We start from the raw sequence: 19,418 nt of genomic DNA on the forward strand, positions 1-19,418 counted from the left end.
ATGCTTGTGCTAGGTTGCATTCTGTTCTTGTTCCGTTTCCCTGTTGTGGAACAGGCCCGGTGTTCTGGTGTAGCTCTACGTTCTTCCTCTTCTTTTTGTCACTACCAGCTTCTGTGTTGCATTGTTTGCTGGTGTGTCTTGCTTCTGATCACCCACTCCTGCCTCTCCAGTTCCTTTTTGTTGGGGCAGGGGGGCATTTGACTTCTGGCCCTGGCTACGATTTTTTCTTTGTTTCTTCCAGGGTCCGGAGGGGGGGGGAGTGTGCCTCCCGGACGGGGCATGTATGCTCGACCGGGTTGATTCTTTCCCGGCTTGCCGGGTTTTATCGGCGTTCCTGGTTCCCCGGCAGACGTTCCTTTTGGTTCTTTGACAGCCTTGGTTCCAGCGCTGCTTCCTTGGTGTCCGCACCCAGAGGTTTTCCCTTGGCTCTACCCCTCTTGCATGGTTGGTCCGCTCCTTGACGGGGCTGGTTCGGTCTTCTCGAGTCTTCTAGGCTGGTCGTTTTGACTCGAATATCTCACCATCTGTTTGGTGGTCAGGTGGCTTCGTGAATGTGTCCCACCTGCGTGCTTCGTCTCAGCGGTGGTATGGGGTTTTCTGGCAGTCCTTCCTTTTCTTTTTGTCTCTTTGTAGGTGTACTACAATCTTTCTTGTCATAATCTTGTTTTTTCTCATGGTAGTTCAGGGCTGTCATCTGGCCGCATATTGTCACCCTGTCTTGTGCGGCATTGGCGGAGCTGCTTCAAATTGTCCTGGTTTTGTTGTTCCTTTTGCACTGTTACGCATTGTCTTGAGCGTTGTTCGCTTCCGGCATGCTTCTACTCCACTTGTGCCGTCCTACTCTTGGGCAGGGTGCTTTTCGGTGGGGAGCCCCTACGGCTCCCTGGAGCTTATCGGGCTAATGTATGTTATGTTAGACCGGGACATTAGCTAAGGAGTTCAGACCTACCAGGGACCAGCGCCAGAACCTGGCCCCTTCAGAGAGGTTTCAGGGAGCAATGGCCCTGGAAAACCCCATATGGTTGGGGGTTTTCCTTATCTGCCATCGACCGGGGTTAGGCACCCAGAAAGATAGGCGTAACAAAACAAACCCCACATGGTAAGAAACTACAACAAAAACCGAACAGAGAGGTAGAAAACTCCCTACAATCCCAAGGAAACAAGCAAACAAGCAAACATCACACTTTACTGCCGCGCCGATCGTCAGCGCAGCCCTCCCCACCCCGGGAGGGGGAGGGGGGAGCCCCGGACCTACCGCGCCGGCTGCCAAGCTCCAGTTCGTTCGCTAATGTCAACCGGGATTGACGCTTCTCTGGCCTCAGTTTCCTAGGCGGTGTTTGCCTTGTGTGGCGTTCACTGCCGTGTATTGTGGTGTGCGGTGGCCAGGAGTACTTCATCAGTGCCGGGGCTGCATGTGCTTAGTGGCTGCCTTCCCTAAGCGCCCTGTGAGTACTGCCCTTGCGTAACAGGGTTATCTTCCCTGGGGCGTTCGGGAACCATTCCCGTAGAGGTTCTTGCTGCTCGGCATTTGCCTCGCCCTTGGGGCCAGCTGGGGCTTGGGGCCCTTGTTTGGCCCTGGGTAGGGATTGGTATTGTGCTGGTTAGGGCGTCAAGGTGTTGCGCAGCCTGCCACCTAAGCGGCGGCCGGTTTCTGTTGCCTCTGGAGACGGTGTACTTTTGCGGGGTTTTTCTTTTGTTTTTCATTTTTCTTGCCTGGTGGGGGTCTGCCTATAGTGGTTATAGTTCCACTGGTAGTGTTTGGCGGCCCTCTGCTAGGCCCCCGTGCTTGTACACGTCTCAGGGGTTTTCAGTGCTATAATCTACCTTCTTGTTATGTTTGGGTTTCTTAACCGGTTAGCAACACCTTGCCCGGGCTTCCCGTAGTTGTTACCCTACGGGCCCTGGAAACCCCTGTCTGGGCTCGGGGGACCATTGAATGTGTCTTCCGGGTTCCAACCCGTCTTGTATGGGATCGTTGGTTGCTGTTCCCTTGTCTCCGGGTGACAGTCGCCAATTTTACCTCCGTCGTGCTGCCTGTTGGGTCACTGACACCTTGACCCGGAGTCTTGCGAGTGATTCTCTGCTTGTTCTCCAGTACTCTCCTGATGTTATTACTGTTCAGAGTACAGGCGGCATCCATGTTGCAAACTAGGTTAGGTTGCTGCAACATGCTAGGTTGGTTTCCCACTCGAATGCCCTGTGACCACCCTGTTTGGTTAGGTGCTGCTCGCCCCTTTCTCTCCATGTTCCCGGCTCCGGACCGTCTGCGGGTTTCGGGGTCGGGGCGGGGTTTAGTTGCGGCAGAGACTCGGGCGGTTTTCGGGGGCTGCCCCGTTCGGGTTGGGGACGGAGGTTTGAGCCTGTGCCTCCTGCCAAGGCTTCTGGGTCTTACCAGCGGCCCTTTCTTGTTGCCTTTCCCATGGACTCTTGCTTTTCTTTAAGGGCGGAGGGCTTGGAGGACGGCTCTGCCCCGGGGCCTCTGTTGTTGGTTCCCGGGGCTGTGGGGGTTGCCTGCTAGCAGTTCTGGGGCGGTTTTGCCCCTTCAGGGGTTTTTCTGCTGTTGGGCGGCGTTTTTCGCCCTTCCAGTCTGCTAGCTTCCCACATTTGCTGGCGTGTTTTTGTGTATTTAGCGTCAGTCACAGCCCCTGCTGGCGGCCATTTTCGTCTGCTGGTTTCACGGTGTGGCCACCAGGGCGGCGTTGCGGTTTGTTTACATGCGTCTGGGTGTGCGAGCGAGCGTCTCTGGTGAGTTTTCAAAAAAATTTCAGGGTTTTTGTTCTCCTGTTGTCGTTTCTTTGTTTTTCTGGTGTTTTCTTGCCGTTGCCTGTTCCTCTGGGAACGTTTGGGTGTTGATTTTGGGTCTGAGCCTATGGGTTTAGGCTCAGTGCCCCTGGCTGGTATGCTTGCTCCCACACCTTGCCCCTCGGTTTTCGGTCTGTTGGGACCGTTTTCCCAGGGCGTTCTGCTGGGGTCTGTGCTTTGCCTTTCAGTGGTGTTCTCCGCCGGCAAATGTGGTGGTTTGGGCTCCCCCTGGTTCGATTCTGGGTTCCTTTGGGTTCCTTGGTTTCGTTCTGGAGGTTTCTTCCTCTTGGGCCCCCTTTTGTGGGTTCAGGGGACTTTGTTTCCTCGTGTGCCCCGGTTCTGCCTTTTGGGGTTCCGGGGTCTTCCTGGCTTGCAGGCTGAGCTTTTTGGGTCTTGGCACATGTTGTGGTTGTGCTGGGACTTTGTGGTTTTGCTGTCGAGGTGGGCCTTTTGATGCAGTTTTGTGCCTTCTTTGCCTGGCCGGCGTAGTGCTCTCTGCCACTAGTCGGCGGCTTGTGCTTTTACAATATATGTCTTCACCTAGTTGTGCTTGTGGGGGTTGAGCTCTGGCTCCTTGGTCCTGCCTCTCAACCATCCATCAACTGGTAATTACCTAAGTGTAATTACCTAAGTGTAGTTACAGGATGAGAGCTACGCTCGTGGTGTCCCGTCTTCCCAGCACTCTTTGTCATATAACGCTTTGAAACTACTGACGGTCTTGGCCTCCACCACCTTCTCACTTAACTTGTTCCAACCGTCTGCCACTTTATTTGCGAAGGTGAATTTTCTTATATTTCTTCGGCATCTGTGTTTAGCTAGTTTAAATCTATGACCTCTTGTTCTTGAAGTTCCAGGTCTCAGCAAGTCTTCCCTGTCAATTTTATCAATTCCTGTTACTATTTTGTACGTAGTGATCATATCACCTCTTTTTCTTCTGTCTTCTAGTTTTGGCATATTTAATGCTTCTAACCTCTCCCCATAGCTCTTGCCCTTCAGTTCTGGGAGCCACTTAGTAGCATGTCTTTGCACCTTTTCCAGTTTGTTGATGTGCTTCTTAAGATATGGGCACCACATAACAGCTGCATATTCTAGCTTTGGCCTAACAAAAGTCATGAACAATTTCTTTAGTATATCACCATCCATGTATTTAAATGCAATTCTGAAGTTAGAAAGCATAGCATAGGCTCCTTGCACAATATTCTTTATGTGGTCCTCAGGTGATAGTTTTCTATCTAGAACCACTCCTAGATCTCTTTCTTTATCAGAATTCTTTAAAGATTTCTCACGTAATATATAGGTTGTGTGGGGTCTATGTTCTCCTATTCCACATTCCATAACATGACATTTATTTACATTAAATTCCATTTGCCAAGTGGTGCTCCATATACTTATTTTGTCCAGGTCTTCTTGAAGGGCATGACAGTCATCTAAATTTCTTATCCTTCCTATTATCTTAGCATCATCAGCAAACATGTTCATATAATTCTGTATACCAACTGTTAGATCATTTATGTAGACAATAAACATCACTGGTGCAAGAACTGAACCCTGTGGTACTCCACTTGTGACATTTCTCCATTCCGATACATTGCCTCTGATTACTGCCCTCATTTTTCTATCAGTCAGAAAATTTTTCATCCATGATAGAAGCTTACCTGTCACCCCTCCAATATTTTCCAGTTTCCAGAACAACCTCTTATGTGGAACTCTGTCGAAAGCCTTTTTTAGGTCCAGATAGATGCAGTCAACCCAACCAACTCTTTCCTGTAATATCTCTGTGGCTCGATCATAGAAACTGAGTAAATTCGATACACAGGATCTTCCAGAGCGAAAACCATACTGTCTGTCTGATATTATATCATTTCTCTCCAGGTGTTCTACCCATTTAGTTTTGATTATCTTTTCCAATACTTTCACTATTACACTTGTCAATGATACAGGTCTATAAACCTGGTGTATCTATAATGATACAGGTCTATAAATCTGGTAATAAATACCAGGTCTATAAATATAGATACAGGTCTATAAATCTGGTGTATCGGTTCCTGTGCCTCTTGGGCTCTGTCATGTCTACATGTGACATTGTATGGGGGTCAGTCTCGTTACCTGTGTGAGGAGTCGCCACATTACTTCCTAGTGCTTTCCCGTTCCCTTTCTGACACTAAAAAAAAAAAAAAAAAAAAAAAAAAATAATTCTATCTGTGGCTCTTTTGGGTACTTGGTTTCCACCTGTGTCCCCTAGTGCGTGTGCCCCTTGTGTTACATAGCCTGTCCTTATCAGCCCTGTCGATTCCCTTGGGTTTCTTGAATGTGGTGATCAGGTCGCCCCTCACGTCATCTTCCAGCGAAGTGTGGTTTCATTCCCGTAGTCTCTCCTCATGACTTCGGTAGTGTACTTTTTCTTTCGGAAGGGGTTCTGTTCCCTTCTCTGTTGACTGGGCGCTGGGGGAGCAGCTTGCTCTGTTGCCTCTCGCTTGGTCCCGCTGTTGGTGGGCGCTTTGGGCTGTCTTCCGGCCTCTGCTGGCGTCGGAGGACGGCTTCTCCCCCTTGGGGGGGGGTTCAGAGCTGGCGGGGTGGGCTTCTTCCCCTGCGCTTCGTCATTTCCTCTTCGTGGGTGCGTGGGGCGTGGTCGATCCGCCCCATCCTTCTGGGCTTCCCGTCTGCTCTTTGCAGTCATGAGCTTTTCCCGTCTGCTCTTTGCAGTCATGAGCTTTTCTGGTCTGCAGTTCTTCTGGACTACTTCAGTCTGCGCCCTGGATCCTCTGCCCTCCTCGGAGGACTGTTGTCTCCAGTTCGGATTCTGTTAGGGCCGGGTGCATAGATGGTGGACCTGGACCTCCAGGTCACTTCTTGGCACGTTCCTCTCCAGTTTTTCTGGGGCTAGCACGGTTGGTAATTACCTATGTGTACTTACCTAAGTGTAGTTACAGGATGAGAGCTACTCTCGTGGTGTCCCGTCTTCCCAGCACTCTGTCATATTATGCTTTGATTATGATTGTCATATTGTCATATAATGATTGTCATATGTCATAATATGTCTTAATATGATTGTCATATAATGCTTTGGTGGTGGGGCTTCAGGTTTGCTGTTTTTATTGCCTTCCCTATTTTGTAAAGGGCACTTTGTATACTCTTTGCATCTTTACCGGATCTTAGTGCCCTGTCTGCGTCTGAGATTCGGTGTCTGGCCTACCTCGACGACTGGCTGGAGTGGGCTCCCAGTCAGTCCACTTGTCTGCTCGCCAGGGGATGGTTCTTTCCAGATCGCTGGGTTTGGTTTCCTGGTGATCTGGAGGTTTTTCCTTCTGTTTCCGTCCCGGGTTCGGACCTGGGCATTGTTTCAGGCGCTTGGGCCCCTCATTGTCTTCCCTTCAGAAGTGTTACTGCAGCTGTGGTCCCGCCTTTGGCTGTTCAGGAGGGGGTCCCGGGTTGCTCAGCGGTTGCTTGGGCGGTTGTGCGGGAGTTTGCACTTCGGTGTGCTTGTCTGCCCGCGGAGTCGGGTTTGGCTACGGCGTCGGTTGGTTCCTACGGAGACTCCCCTTCCGCCTCTTGCATTCCTTGGGTTCCTCTGGGGATCTGGTGTTGGTGCTGCGTCACCAGCTTCCTCTTTGGGGTTTTCGGGGTTCCGTGCCTTGGCACCTCCCCGAGCCTTCGCTCGATGTGTTCACGGACGGGTCGTCTCTCGGCTGGGGCTTTGTGACCAGTGCTCACCAGGTCGGCCGAGGTTGATGGAGTCTGTCTGTCCGTCGGGCTCACAGCCCGGTTCAGGTGTTCATGGCTGTCTGGTTTGCGCTTCGGAGGGTTTGGGTCACTAGGTACTCTACCATTCAGCTCTGTTTGGACTGTTCTCTGGTGGTTCTTGCCGGAACCACAGGGGGTTTGGTTAACCGTGTGGTTCGTGTCCGGGGTGTGTCCTGCGTCCTGGTGGACAGCTGTCTCGGTTCATTCCTCTTCGTGGGTTGGCCAGTCGTCGCCGATTCGTTTTGTTGGCTCTGTGGGGCTTATGGACTCCTGGCCATGGACGTCTTCGGGTCGGCGTGGTCTAGGCGTCGCCCGTTTTGTGGCGCCCTTCCCACCTGCGAGGACTTCACGGTGGAGGCTTTCGGCAGGCCTGGTCGAGGTGGGGGGTACCTGTACCTCTTCTCCCGGTCCAGCTGTTGCTTCGGGTTCTGGCTCGGTTGCAGCCCATTCCCACGAGAACAGTCCTTATGGTTCCATGGTGGCCGGCCCGGCCTTCTTTTCAGACGCTTGATAGGTGTCCGTACCCGGGGCGTTTTTCCTGAGGCTTCGCCTCTTTCAGCAGGCCGAATCGGTCCTGTCCGTGACTGGTTCGGCCTTCTCTTTGGCTCTTCGCGTCTGGTATTTTGACACAGGTATCACCATCTCTATGGTGTTCTGGTGGCTTTGTTGACGGTGTTCCACCTGCGAGCTTCGTCTTGGAGACAGTATGACGTTTATTACGTTTTCTCGCGTTTTGTTTCCCCTCCGGCCTGCTCATGAGTCGCCTGAGCCATCCTGGTCCTTGTTCAGGGTGCCTTCTTATCTTCCCCTCAGTTTGTGGTAGCCCCTTCGGTTTCAGTTTCCTCCTCTTTGGTACTGGTGGTAGTTTTATTGGTGTGCAGCCTTTCTCTGTCCTGGCGACGGTCGAGACGGCTGCTTTCCGGAGGGGTTCTTGGGGTATTGGTACTTGTTTGGTTTGGCCGGGGGGTGCGTCCTGTGTTGTCCGGTTGTGCTTTTTGCTGTTGCCGGTGTACCGTGTCTGGGGATGCACTGTGGTTGATCCGGTTCCTTCGTTCCCTGTTTTCAGGGCTCGGGTCTCCCAGGTCGTCCGCAGTGTTTTCCTTCTTCCTGCGGTCTGTCTTTGCGCCCGTGCTGTTCAGACGGTTGCAGCATTTGCTGCTGTGTTGGTGACATCTCGGGCTCGTTTCGGGCGCAGGGATTTTTGGGTCGCACAGGTTTTTGGCCGCCCATCCATATGTGCGTCTGTTCTTGGGCGTTCTTGTTGCCTTGGGTCGCAGGTTTGCGACCGGTTGTCTTGGCTTTGCGTTGCAGAGTTTGTGGCGGCCGCCTCCCGGGTTAGCCCTTTCTTTTCCTTCTCTTTGGGTATGAAGCTCCAGGGAGCCGTAGGGGCTCCCCACAGAAAACCAGCGTTGAATGTAATGAAACGCCATTTTCTGGGTGAGCCCCGGAGGCTCCCTGGAAACCCTCCCTCCCACCGGTCGGCGTTTTTTTCGCGTTGGTTGAAGCTTAGCTTCCGAACTGGAGCTTGGCAGCCGGCGCGGTAGGTCCGGGGCTCCCCCCTCCCCCTCCCAGGGTGGGGAGGGCTGCGCGGACAATCGGCGCGGCAGTAAAGTGTGATGTTTGCTTGTTTGCTTGTTTCCTTGGGATTGTAGGGAGTTTTCTACCTCTCTGTTCGGTTTTTGTTGTAGTTTCTTACCATGTGGGGTTTGTTTTGTTACGCCTACCTTTCTGGGTGCTTAACCCCGGTCGATGGCAGATAAGGAAAACCCCCAACCATATGGGGTTTTCCAGGGCCATTGCTCCCTGAAACCTCTCTGAAGGGGCCAGGTTCTGGCGCTGGTCCCTGGTAGGTCTGAACTCCTTAGCTAATGTCCCGGTCTAACATAACATACATTAGCCCGATAAGCTCCAGGGAGCCTCCGGGGCTCACCCAGAAAATGGCGTTTCATTACATTCAACGCTGGTTTTTTCTTTCTTCCCCTCGGTTTGTTGTGGCCCCTTCAGTTCCGTTTTTTGTCAGTGGTTCTTCTTAGGGTTCTGGTGTTCGGTCGTTTGCGGCTGTGTCTTCTTTTCTGGTGGGGTTGTGACAGCTCTTTCCGGAGGGGTTCCTTGGGTTGTTGCTGTATGGTTAGTTGGCCGGGTGCTGTTTTTGTGTCTGGTTGCGGCTCTCCACCGTTCTTTGCGCGCCGCGGCCTCTGTGGCTGGGGCTGCGCTTTGGGTTGATCTGGTTTCTCTTCTTTCTGTCAATCTGGTTTTTCTTCTTTCTGTCTATCCTGCCTGCAGTCTCTCTGCGTGTCCTTGACGTTCGTAGGCTTGCTGTGCTTGCTGCCGTCTTGATGGCATGTCTTGGACTGATATTCGGGCACTATTTTGTTTTGACGGTCGTGCTGGGTCCTGGCTGCGTGCTCCCTCTTACATATTCCTGGGTCTAGTTGGGCCTGTGTCGCCTTGGGTCGGCTGTTGCGGCCTGTTGTCAAGACTTCGTATTGTGGTGTGAGCGACGACTGCTTCTCGGATGCATCCCTCTGTTTTTGTCTTTGGTGAAGTAGCTCCAAGGAGCCGTAGGGGCTTCCCCCAGAAAACTAGCGTTGAATGTAATGAAACACCATTTTCTGGGCGAGTCCCGGAGGCTTCCCGGCAACCCTCCCTCCCTCCCTCTGGTTGGCGATCTTTTCACGTTTTTTATATCCAACCTCAGAACTGAGGCGTGGATCGCCGGCACGAGGGTCTGGAGCTTTCCCTTCTGCCTCCCGGGGACGGGGGGAGCTGCACAGACATGCGGCACGGCATCATGCTTGTTTGCTCATTTTTCTTTTGGGGAGTTCTATCCACTTGATGGCGATTTTCGTTGTTGTCTCAGCCTCCTGCAATGGTTGAACCAGCCTGTGGTCGGGCTGGTTGACCTGATATTGTTTTAATCTGGCCCCATATCATGCCAAGACTACTATGTTCATTTAGAGTTTGACACCACTCAAACCATCTTGCTTCCTTTATCTCTAGAAACTCATCTTGCTTCAGATATCACTGCTCTTAGCAGAGTTCTTCCTTCTGGTGTAGAGTTTCTCTTTAAATGATTTCTGAAGATGTTCACTCTGGTGTTTTGTCCTTTAACTAAATTATTATAGATCAAATAGTTCTTTTGTTTTGTGTTTCCTGGGATAATGATTGGAATAGCTTTGTTTGCAGCAGCTGCAATGGCTTCCTGCAGATTGGTCTCATGCATGTTCAAATCCTCAGGTGGTGTGCGTGTATGTTGCATAGCATTTTTCAAGTTCCTCTTGGTATATATTCCAGTTGGCCTTTTTAAATTCCACCTAGGTTGTGCAGGTGGTGTGGGAGGTCGCTTTATGTTTAGTGTTGTGACAGTAGCATAGTGGTCACTGGTGATCATCGGGTCTACCTCCCACTTTGCCTGATGTTTGAGTGCTGTTGAGATTAATGTAAGATCAAGGGAACCCCCTTGAATGTGAGTGGGGGTGTGTTAAGTGTTTAAGTGTAATTTCAGGTACTTCTCACAGAGCTGCAGCTAAATGGTGCCCATTTGCATTGGCTTGCCCAGTCACACCTAACTCTTGATAATGAGCATTAAAATCCCCAGCAATAATTACATTTTCATGCGTGGCCCAAGACAAGCACTGCCTCTGCTTCTAGTTTACGAGGGGGCTTGTAGACGTTGTATATGAGGAGCTCAATATTAGCCATATTCACTGTTACTGCTAATACCTCTACTCCATCCCCACATGAAGCGGTCTATTTTCTTGCTGGATATGGTGTTTCTGACTAGTCATTAACCCTTTTTGTCTTACCTGTTCATACGGTATAATATAATGCTGATATCCAGCTAATCTGAAGGACTTCATGAAAAGAGGAAAAAGAGTTTCTTCTAAAACGATTATATCTGCTTTCATACTGATTGCAGCTTCCTGAAAGATGTCTTTTTATTTCAAAGACCTTGTATGTTCCACTGCAGTATTCATAATGGCCAGACGATGGTTTTGGTTGGTGTTGCCTGTTCTAGTAGAACTCCTCTTCGGAATCTACATCTATATTCTCCACCTCGCAATTTGAGTCGCTGCAAATTGGACTTCAGTGATTGCTCATGGTCATCCCCTGCATTGTTGGAATCTGTGCATCCTTGTTGTCCATCACTTTGCTGTTGGTATTGCTGCACATCGGACTGCATTGATTGCTCGTGGCCATTTCTTGTGTTGTCAGAATCTGTGCATCTCTGCCATCCAGTATTTCATTGTTGATGATGCTGCATATTGGGCTGCAGTGATTGTTCGTCCCCGCCTCTTGTGTTGTTGGAACCTATGCATCTCTGCTGTTCAATACTATTTTGTTGCATATAAGACTGCAGTGGCTGTTGATGTCTGTCTCTTGTATTGTAAAATTCTGTTGATCCTGAGTGGTCACTGCTTCTTGCAGTTACTTTTGTGAATGTTGATGTTCTGGTGTCTTGACTACCCGACTGTTGTTGGTAGTCTTTCTGTCCATGTCGCATTGTTTGTCCTTTTGTGCTCCGTCTTGTAGACTACTACTTGTGTAACTGTGGTCTGCTGCACAATCTTGTCCATTATTACACAAGTGATTTCTTGAGTCTGTTGTTGTGGGATGTTCTGTAGGCAATTGATAATGGTCTCTGCCATGATCTTCATGATGTTTTTCAGTTGGACCTTGGTAAAGCTGTAAATTTGTTGTGTTGATTCTAAAAGTAATTGCTTTTTGCCTTTTTGATTTTGTTGTATTTCTGCAGCATTTTTGTGTAATTTTCTGATTTGGAATTGATAAATTCAGGAATTTTTTTCTGTGTGAATGGGTGTCTGCTGTAGCTGTGCACGAGTGTTCCAGACATTGGTGTTGGTGTATGTAGTACTGATCTGTTTATCCTGGCCTGAGCTGTCTGCACCTTTTCATTCTGTGCAGAGCAGGTTGTGCTCCAGGCATGATGTTTGCCTCCACAATTTGGACATTTGGCTGTTTGTGGTCTTCTTTGCCTTGAGTTAGGTTATATAATCTTTGGTTGGATGCCTCAGGCTGAACACTCCGCATCTCTCCTGTCCAGTACAGCGTAATTGATGGTGGCCGTATTTCTGAAACCTGAAGCAGCGCAGGGGTTCCAGGACGTATAGTCTCTGTCAGTACATTTCCCAATTTCCAAGATTGAATGTTTTTGGCACATGTCCCATGACAGTCACCAGAATCTGACATGTGTCTGCTTTGTCTACTTTTGTGCGGCCTCATTCCACATTTGGGATTTGCTTGTGTCCTAGTACTGGATCCAGTGGAAAGTCGATTGGGTACAACTCGTGTGCGTCTTTCTCAAGGGTCCAGCTTTTCCAAACATACAGGTTTGCCTTGCAGGACTGTTACTTTTTTTAAGTAATTTGCATTCTGTTGAACTTCTGTCATTATGATTTCTCCATTCAGGTTGACTGTGATGGAAAGGTTGGTTGTTCATTTTCCATTGCTGTTACTATTCCATATGCTGTAGGAAAGTGGTCTGTCTGCATTATCTTGAATTTTAGAAGATGTGCAGAATCTGATGATGTCTGGTGTGAGACTGGTCCTCTCCTGTCTCATAATGTTGTCCTGTGGCTGGATTATGGACAGAGAAGCATTGCCTGTCACTGGCTGGTGTGTGACTGAGGCTGCCCTCTCTAGGTCCATTATGTCTGGTGTCTTGCTGGTAGAAGCACGAGGTGAAGCCTTGATAGTAGTTTTCTTTGGTGCCTGCTGCGCCTTGGTCAACTGTCCCTCCTTGTCTGAAAGCTGCCACCATTGCCTCTCTCTCTCTGACTACTTCCTTGTGATGTCTCCACGTAATGATGACTGGTTCACTGCCTGAAACACTCCTAGGCCTGGAGAAATTCATTCCACTCCAATGAAGGTTGTATTCCTCTAGGTGAAATCAGGGATACCTAACACCTAATTGAGCTATTTGGTCTATCTTTCCCTGTTAGGCTCAGTATACGTAAGGAGCCCCCCCCCCCCTCCCTCCCCTTTGCCAGTCCTCGCCAAAAGAAAAAAACGATCATGTGCTATGAGTGCGGTACGACAGTTTGGGTCGCCTGCACACTGGGTTGCGCAGAATACCAGTCAGCTGGACAGCATTTAATCAACAACATTGTTTGTCCATCAATTGTAGACGGAATTGTTGTTTCGTTCTAGACGAGATATTCTCTGGGTTTTGGAGCATTGATGTGTTCTTCCTCACAAAACACAATGAATTGAGCTGATGGGTGCTCAGAATCTTAAGTTTTCCCGAGAACAAAACTGTGTGCGGCCAACTAGCAATGGCACTGACAGAGAGTCTCAGGTTTTTGTTAACCATGTGAGCTATGAAAATGTAGTAGAGTTGAGAAATTTAACATAATTGCCCGAGAGAAATTAATAAGTTTTGTTTTAAATAATACTTCAAACTAATACTGTTATGTGGTTATGTTTTACAGTGACATCACCAAAACTGCTGGACAGCATAAGCCAGCCCAGGCTGTGGTCAGCCCACAACCAGAGTCTCAGGGACCGCGCCGCAACATACTCAAGAAGAAGAGTGGCGGCAAAAAGAAGAAAGGCAGTGCATGGTAGTGAGAAACACATTAGCAAGACAAGTGAGGGCTGTTCAAGGTCTATCACAACCACATGTAATGGGCGACACTTTTTTTTTTTTTTTTTTTTTATCACTCGTTCTCAAATAAAATATACAGTGTATCTGTATAGTTTTTCTACTGATCATAAATTTCTCCGGCTAGTTGGCAAAGTTAGCTTGGTCTAGGGTACTCATTTGCTGGTGTTGGACAGTGATGCTATTTGAGCTTTAGCAGGTCATGTGACAAGATGTGCATTACCTGGATATGATTAGTATGAATATGGCAGGAAAAGATGGCTATGTAATATAACACACTTGTTCTCACTACTGTAATATTCTCCTATGATAGGATAAGATGATGTTCTTATAGGAATTATCTTCATAAATAAAATTACATTAATTAAAAATAATTATTTTCCTTGTTCTATATCTGGAAATTAAAATACAATTAAGTATATCCAGGTTAAATTTATACAGTACTTCCCAAGTTATCAGTAGTTAACCTAAAAAAAGTAGTGTTTACTTACCCATATCCAATGTACCATTATTCTAGTTCATTAAGTAATTACCAAAAGAGCTCACCAAGGTCTACTGACGGGAGCCGAGCGGACAGCACACTGGACTTGTGATCCTGTGATCCCGGGCGTCGGCGAGAAACAATGGGCAGAGTTTTGTTCACCCTGTTACCTAGCAGTAAAATAGGTACCTGAGTGTTAGTCAGCTCCTGGGGGTGGAGGCCTGGTTGAGGACCGGGCCATGGGGACACTAAAGCCCCGAAATCATCTCAAGATAACCTCAAGAAGAAGATAGGTCTTCCAGACTATTTAACACTCACTGCCTGTGGTGCAGAATAGTCAAAAGTCCGAGATATCATCAACGATGCCAATATGATGGTAAAAGAACACAAGGCAAGTGATGCTAAGAGTCTTGGTGACATTTGACAAATAATTTAGAGGGACATAATGAAAGCAAGATACCTGATCATCCTGAAAATCTGTCATGCATCTCCTTGTAGAATCTAAGTGGGACCATGCAGTTTGGACAATAAGGTGTAGGAGTTTGTTCCATTAACTGCTAACATGCCCCCTATGAATTTAGACATGCATCTGTGGCAAAAATAAATCAAAGTATCCCCAAAAATATTTTTTCCTTGTAGAATGATTAACTTGGATGCAAAATGTGTGTTAAAGTGGAAATAAACTGAATACTGTATCTACATTTTAACAGTTTACTTGTACAATGAATGAAATCAGAGTGGTGGCCCACTCTGATCAGTGCCAGTGCTCACCGCAGCAACACACACGCCCGAGTCATACTCATTACTGACCTTGGATGTCTAGATGGTGATAATTCATTGTGTCGAGGGACAGGCAGCCAATTCATACATACATACAGAATGTTAGGCTTATTGCAAGTCGAGAATAAACCTGACTACCACCGGTACCCTGTGATGATCATAAATATGAATGAAAAAGTTCTTATTGATACATATATACATTAATTTAAACAAAGGAATCTGCAAGAGGCCTATAAGCTCATACAAAAAACCTCCTATTTATTTTGTGAATATAAATAGGAGCTGCCGTGTAAGAGCAAATTGGCCTTTTGTAGTTAATTATGTTAACACTTTTGCGCTCTCGGCGAAGGTCAGGGAGCCAACCGTATGTGCGCACGGTGTTTTTATCGCTTAAGCGTAAAAACAAAAATGTGTATACTCTTTTTACTCTTCTGACCTTAGTTCTCATGCTACGTATTTCATTTTGGTACCAACGTGTTCGCAATAAAATTCTCTAGAAGAACATCAGTAAAAAAAGTCACGAAAGCTATAGAGATACCAGCACGAAATAAATAACTACGAAGATGAGTCGCCGTGAGCGCCCAACAGCAACAAAATGTTTTTACTCTTGGGATTATTATCACCTCTACAATTGTCCTACAGCCTTAATTTTGGTATCAATGGACTCCCAATGAAATTCCCAACATGGTGCTATGAATATAATCGTAGAATAATGGTCGCGGCCCACCCGCAAGAGTGTGGGAAGTGGGCGCACTGTTACCCTGTAACGGTGACCGGACGACACATGCGCGAAACGTTGCTTTGAAAGTTTATACTTATTTCACTGTTCTGATATTATTATTGTATGTATGTCATTCATTTTTGTGGCAATGTGTTCGCAATAGAATGTTCTATGAGCTAAATTATACTACACAAACTTGGACCAAATAGGTGTACTTACCAAGGGAAGGCTGGTTGTGGAACAGTAAGTTGAGCATTTGTTCTTCACTCCACCTTCTTCAGGTTCTTCATTCCTGAAGTTGCTCAACAGATGGTTTGTAGGTGGAGTGAAGCTGTTGCGGGTGGTTACTTCTTCACCACCCAATACACCGTTTTCCGGTGGTAATTGGTGTAGCAGGGAATAACACAGAGTGCAACACCACAGGTCCTGCATCCTATGTTCGTGTCCTTCCTTTTACCGGACCGTGCGCATACATGACACTTGAGACGTTTGGGCAGTCTGTAAATTTCATGTTTCAGTTTTGTGTTCATGCGATTTTCTGAATCAACAATAGGGCCAGGTCTTCTCGCTGGAGGTGAAACATTTGCAGGAGAGTCAGATTCATCTGACAAAACAGTTTCGTCAACTGGCAGTGTGGCAGACATGTCAAGTTCAGATGGCAGTGTGGCAGACATCTCGGGTTCAGATTCGGTGTCTGCTTCATCTTGAGGTGGTGTAGTGAACAAAGGCCGCCTCACACCAGTTGGTCCGGGAGTTGGCATGGCGTCAGCATTGGCAGGAGCTGTGTCATCATTTATGTCTGGAGCGTGCCGCAAGTGTTGAGATGATGTTGTTTTAGGCCAGTCCTCTGTGTCCCAGTTCAATAGGGCCCAGATTGCCACTTCGTGGAACTGTAGCAATGTTAGCTTTTTTCGATCAGTTGTGTTGTATTTGTACAAAACAAAGGCATTATGCAATGCCATTTGCAGGAAATAAAAGGTTATCTTTTTGGTCCACTTGTGAGTTTTCCAGGTAAAATGGTAATATTTAACCATTTGATCGAAGTGGTCCACACCTTTCATGAACTTATTATACTCGCAAATTGCAGTCGGTTTGTTCACTGTTACCTGTTGTATTCCACTTGTTCCGTCTCGTTTGCGAATTCGTTTCCTTCGCTGAACTCGCTGAGTGTCTGCATTGTGGATGTTGGTAATTATTGAGACTACTCGCTTGTCTCTCCACAGGAGAATGAAGGTGTTATCTTTGCGGCGGTATACGGTGGTATCCAGTGGAAGTTTACCCTTGGCTAGAGCTTGCAATACCTTTGGGGCGCCACGTAGCATTCTAATTGTGCCACATGTGTACACCCCAAGTTCTCTCAATGTTTCTGTCAGGGTAACCGAGTTGTAGTAATTATCCATGTACAAATGGTAACCCTTGTTCACTAAAGGCTGCATCAACCCCGTTACTGTATCCACTATCGTCTTACCAATACCTGAGTATACGTCAAAGTCATATATATACCCAGAGACAGATTCAGCAAGCATATAAAGTTTCACAATTTAAATGAGAGCAGGAATGAAGAAGAAATAAATTCTTTTTTCTACAAAGTGATAGGGGTAGGCAAACCAGTAAAGTGGTACATAAAGGCAAACCAACAAAATCAATAGAGAGAGGGGGAGTGAAGAATAAGGAGAGGGGGAACAAGTTCCTGAAGATTGCATACACCAACATAGATGGAGTGAGATCGAAGATACTGGAGTTAAGTGATGTAATACAGCTGCAGACACCAGACATTGTTGCACTCACGGAGACAAAACTTGAAGATGTAATTTTAAATGAGGTCATATTCCCAAGGGGCTACTCAATTTGGAGACGGGACAGAAAAATTAGGAAAGGCGGTGGCGTTGCTGTGCTGGTAAAAGAACACCTAAAGGTGAAGGAAATAATGACTGCCAATCCACAAGAAGTTGACATAATAGCACTAGAGATCTGCTATGAGGATGATAAACTAATGATGATAAATGCATATAGTCCACCGCCAAGCAGCACATGGTCAAAGGAGGAGCTAGATAGTAAACGTGAAGGTCTTATAACAATAATGAGAGAGATTATAGCGAGAGCGGATAACGATAGATCACGACTGTTGATAGTCGGTGACTTCAACTTGAAATCCATAGACTGGGAAGCATATGAAGCTAAAACAGAAGATTTTTGGACCTGTAAATTTGTAGACCTCATCCTGGAAACATTCTTGTATCAACATGTTAAACAAGCTACGAGGATGAGGGAAGGGGACGTTCCCTCCATGCTAGATTTGATATTTACCAGGAAGGAGGAAGAGATATTTGACATTCAGTACCTTCCTCCCTTGGGTAAAAGTGACCATGTCTTTTTGGGAATAAAGTATGCAATGCGTTATAAGCTGGAAGAAAATAAGGAGGTTGAAGCAGTTGAAAAACCAGACTTCAGGAGAGGACATTATGGTGACCTTAGAAATTTTTTTAGTGAGTATAATTGGACAGACTTGATGCTAGGCAAGGAAGTGAATGAGATGTATGGCAAGTTTTGTGAAATATATGATAAAGGCACAAAAAAATTTATACCAAAACAGAGATGCAGAACTAGGAAACAGGATTGGTTCAATAGAAATTGCGAGAGGGCTAGAGACCGAAAGACACAAAAATGGAATCAATACAGGAAGAGGCCGAACCCCCAAACATACCAGCGATACAAAGATGCGAGAAACAACTACACGGCAGTGAGGAGAGAGGCAGAAAGAAATTTTGAAAAAGGGATTGCGGACAAATGTAAAACAGAACCAGGTCTATTCTATAAATTCATAAACAACAAATTGCAGGTAAAGGATAATATTCAGAGGTTGAAAATGGGAAATAGATTCACGGAAGATGAAAAGGAAATGTGTGAAACACTAAACGAAAAGTTCCAAAGTGTGTTTGTACAAAATGAAATCTTTAGGGAACCAGATACAATAAGAATTCCAGAGAACAACATAGAACACATAGAGGTGTCTAGAGACGAAGTGGAAAAAATGCTCAAGGAGCTCGGTAAGAACAAAGCAGCTGGCCCAGATGGCGTTTCACCATGGGTTCTGAGAGAATGTGCATCTGAGCTCAGCATTCCACTTCACCTGATCTTTCAGGCATCCCTGTGTACAGGAATCGTAGCAGACGGGTGGAAACAGGCTAACATAGTTCCAATCTACAAAAGTGGCAGCAGGGAAGACACCCTCAATTATAGACCTGTATCATTAACAAGTGTAATAGTGAAAGTATTGGAAAAACTAATCAAAACTAAATGGGTAGAACACCTAGAGAGAAATGATATAATATCAGACAGACAGTATGGTTTTCGATCTGGAAGATCCTGTGTATCGAATTTACTCAGTTTCTATGATCGAGCCACAGAGATATTACAGGAAAGAGATGGTTGGGTTGACTGCATCTATCTGGACCTAAAAAAGGCTTTCGACAGAGTTCCACATAAGAGGTTGTTCTGGAAACTGGAAAATATTGGAGGGGTGACAGGTAAGCTTCTATCATGGATGAAAAATTTTCTGACTGATAGAAAAATGAGGGCAGTAATCAGAGGCAATGTATCAGAATGGAGAAATGTCACAAGTGGAGTACCACAGGGTTCAGTTCTTGCACCAGTGATGTTTATTGTGTACATAAATGATCTACCAGTTGGTATACAGAATTATATGAACATGTTTGCTGATGATGCTAAGATAATAGGAAGGATAAGAAATTTAGATGACTGTCATGCCCTTCAAAAAGACCTGGACAAAATAAGTATATGGAGCACCACTTGGCAAATGGAATTTAATGTTAATAAATGTCATGTTATGGAATGTGGAATAGGAGAACATAGACCCCACACAACCTATATATTATGTGAGAAATCTTTAAAGAATTCTGATAAAGAAAGAGATCTAGGAGTGGTTCTAGATAGAAAACTATCACCTGAGGACCACATAAAGAATATTGTGCAAGGAGCCTATGCTATGCTTTCTAACTTCAGAATTGCATTTAAATACATGGATGGCGATATACTAAAGAAATTGTTCATGACTTTTGTTAGGCCAAAGCTAGAATATGCAGCTGTTGTGTGGTGCCCATATCTTAAGAAGCACATCAACAAACTGGAAAAGGTGCAAAGACATGCTACTAAGTGGCTCCCAGAACTGAAGGGCAAGAGCTACGAGGAGAGGTTAGAAGCATTAAATATGCCAAAACTAGAAGACAGAAGAAAAAGAGGTGATATGA

The 19,418-nt window shown here is 46.6% G+C and overlaps 1 protein-coding gene across 1 annotated transcript in view; it reads left to right on the top strand.

The window, feature by feature from the left end:
• The window catches only part of Srp72 (signal recognition particle 72), a 254,241-nt gene extending 240,699 nt beyond the window's left edge, over window positions 1-13,542 (top strand). The window contains exon 12 of the mRNA XM_045732804.2: window positions 12,996-13,542. Within this exon, the coding sequence (XP_045588760.1) occupies window positions 12,996-13,131 (136 nt within the window). The 3' untranslated portion in view covers window positions 13,132-13,542. The remainder of the gene's footprint in view (window positions 1-12,995) is intronic.
• Window positions 13,543-19,418: the final 5,876 nt, after the last annotated feature.

The sequence above is a fragment of the Procambarus clarkii genome, chromosome 54 (genome assembly GCF_040958095.1).
Source record: "Procambarus clarkii isolate CNS0578487 chromosome 54, FALCON_Pclarkii_2.0, whole genome shotgun sequence".
Taxonomy (NCBI): Eukaryota; Metazoa; Arthropoda; class Malacostraca; order Decapoda; family Cambaridae; genus Procambarus; species Procambarus clarkii.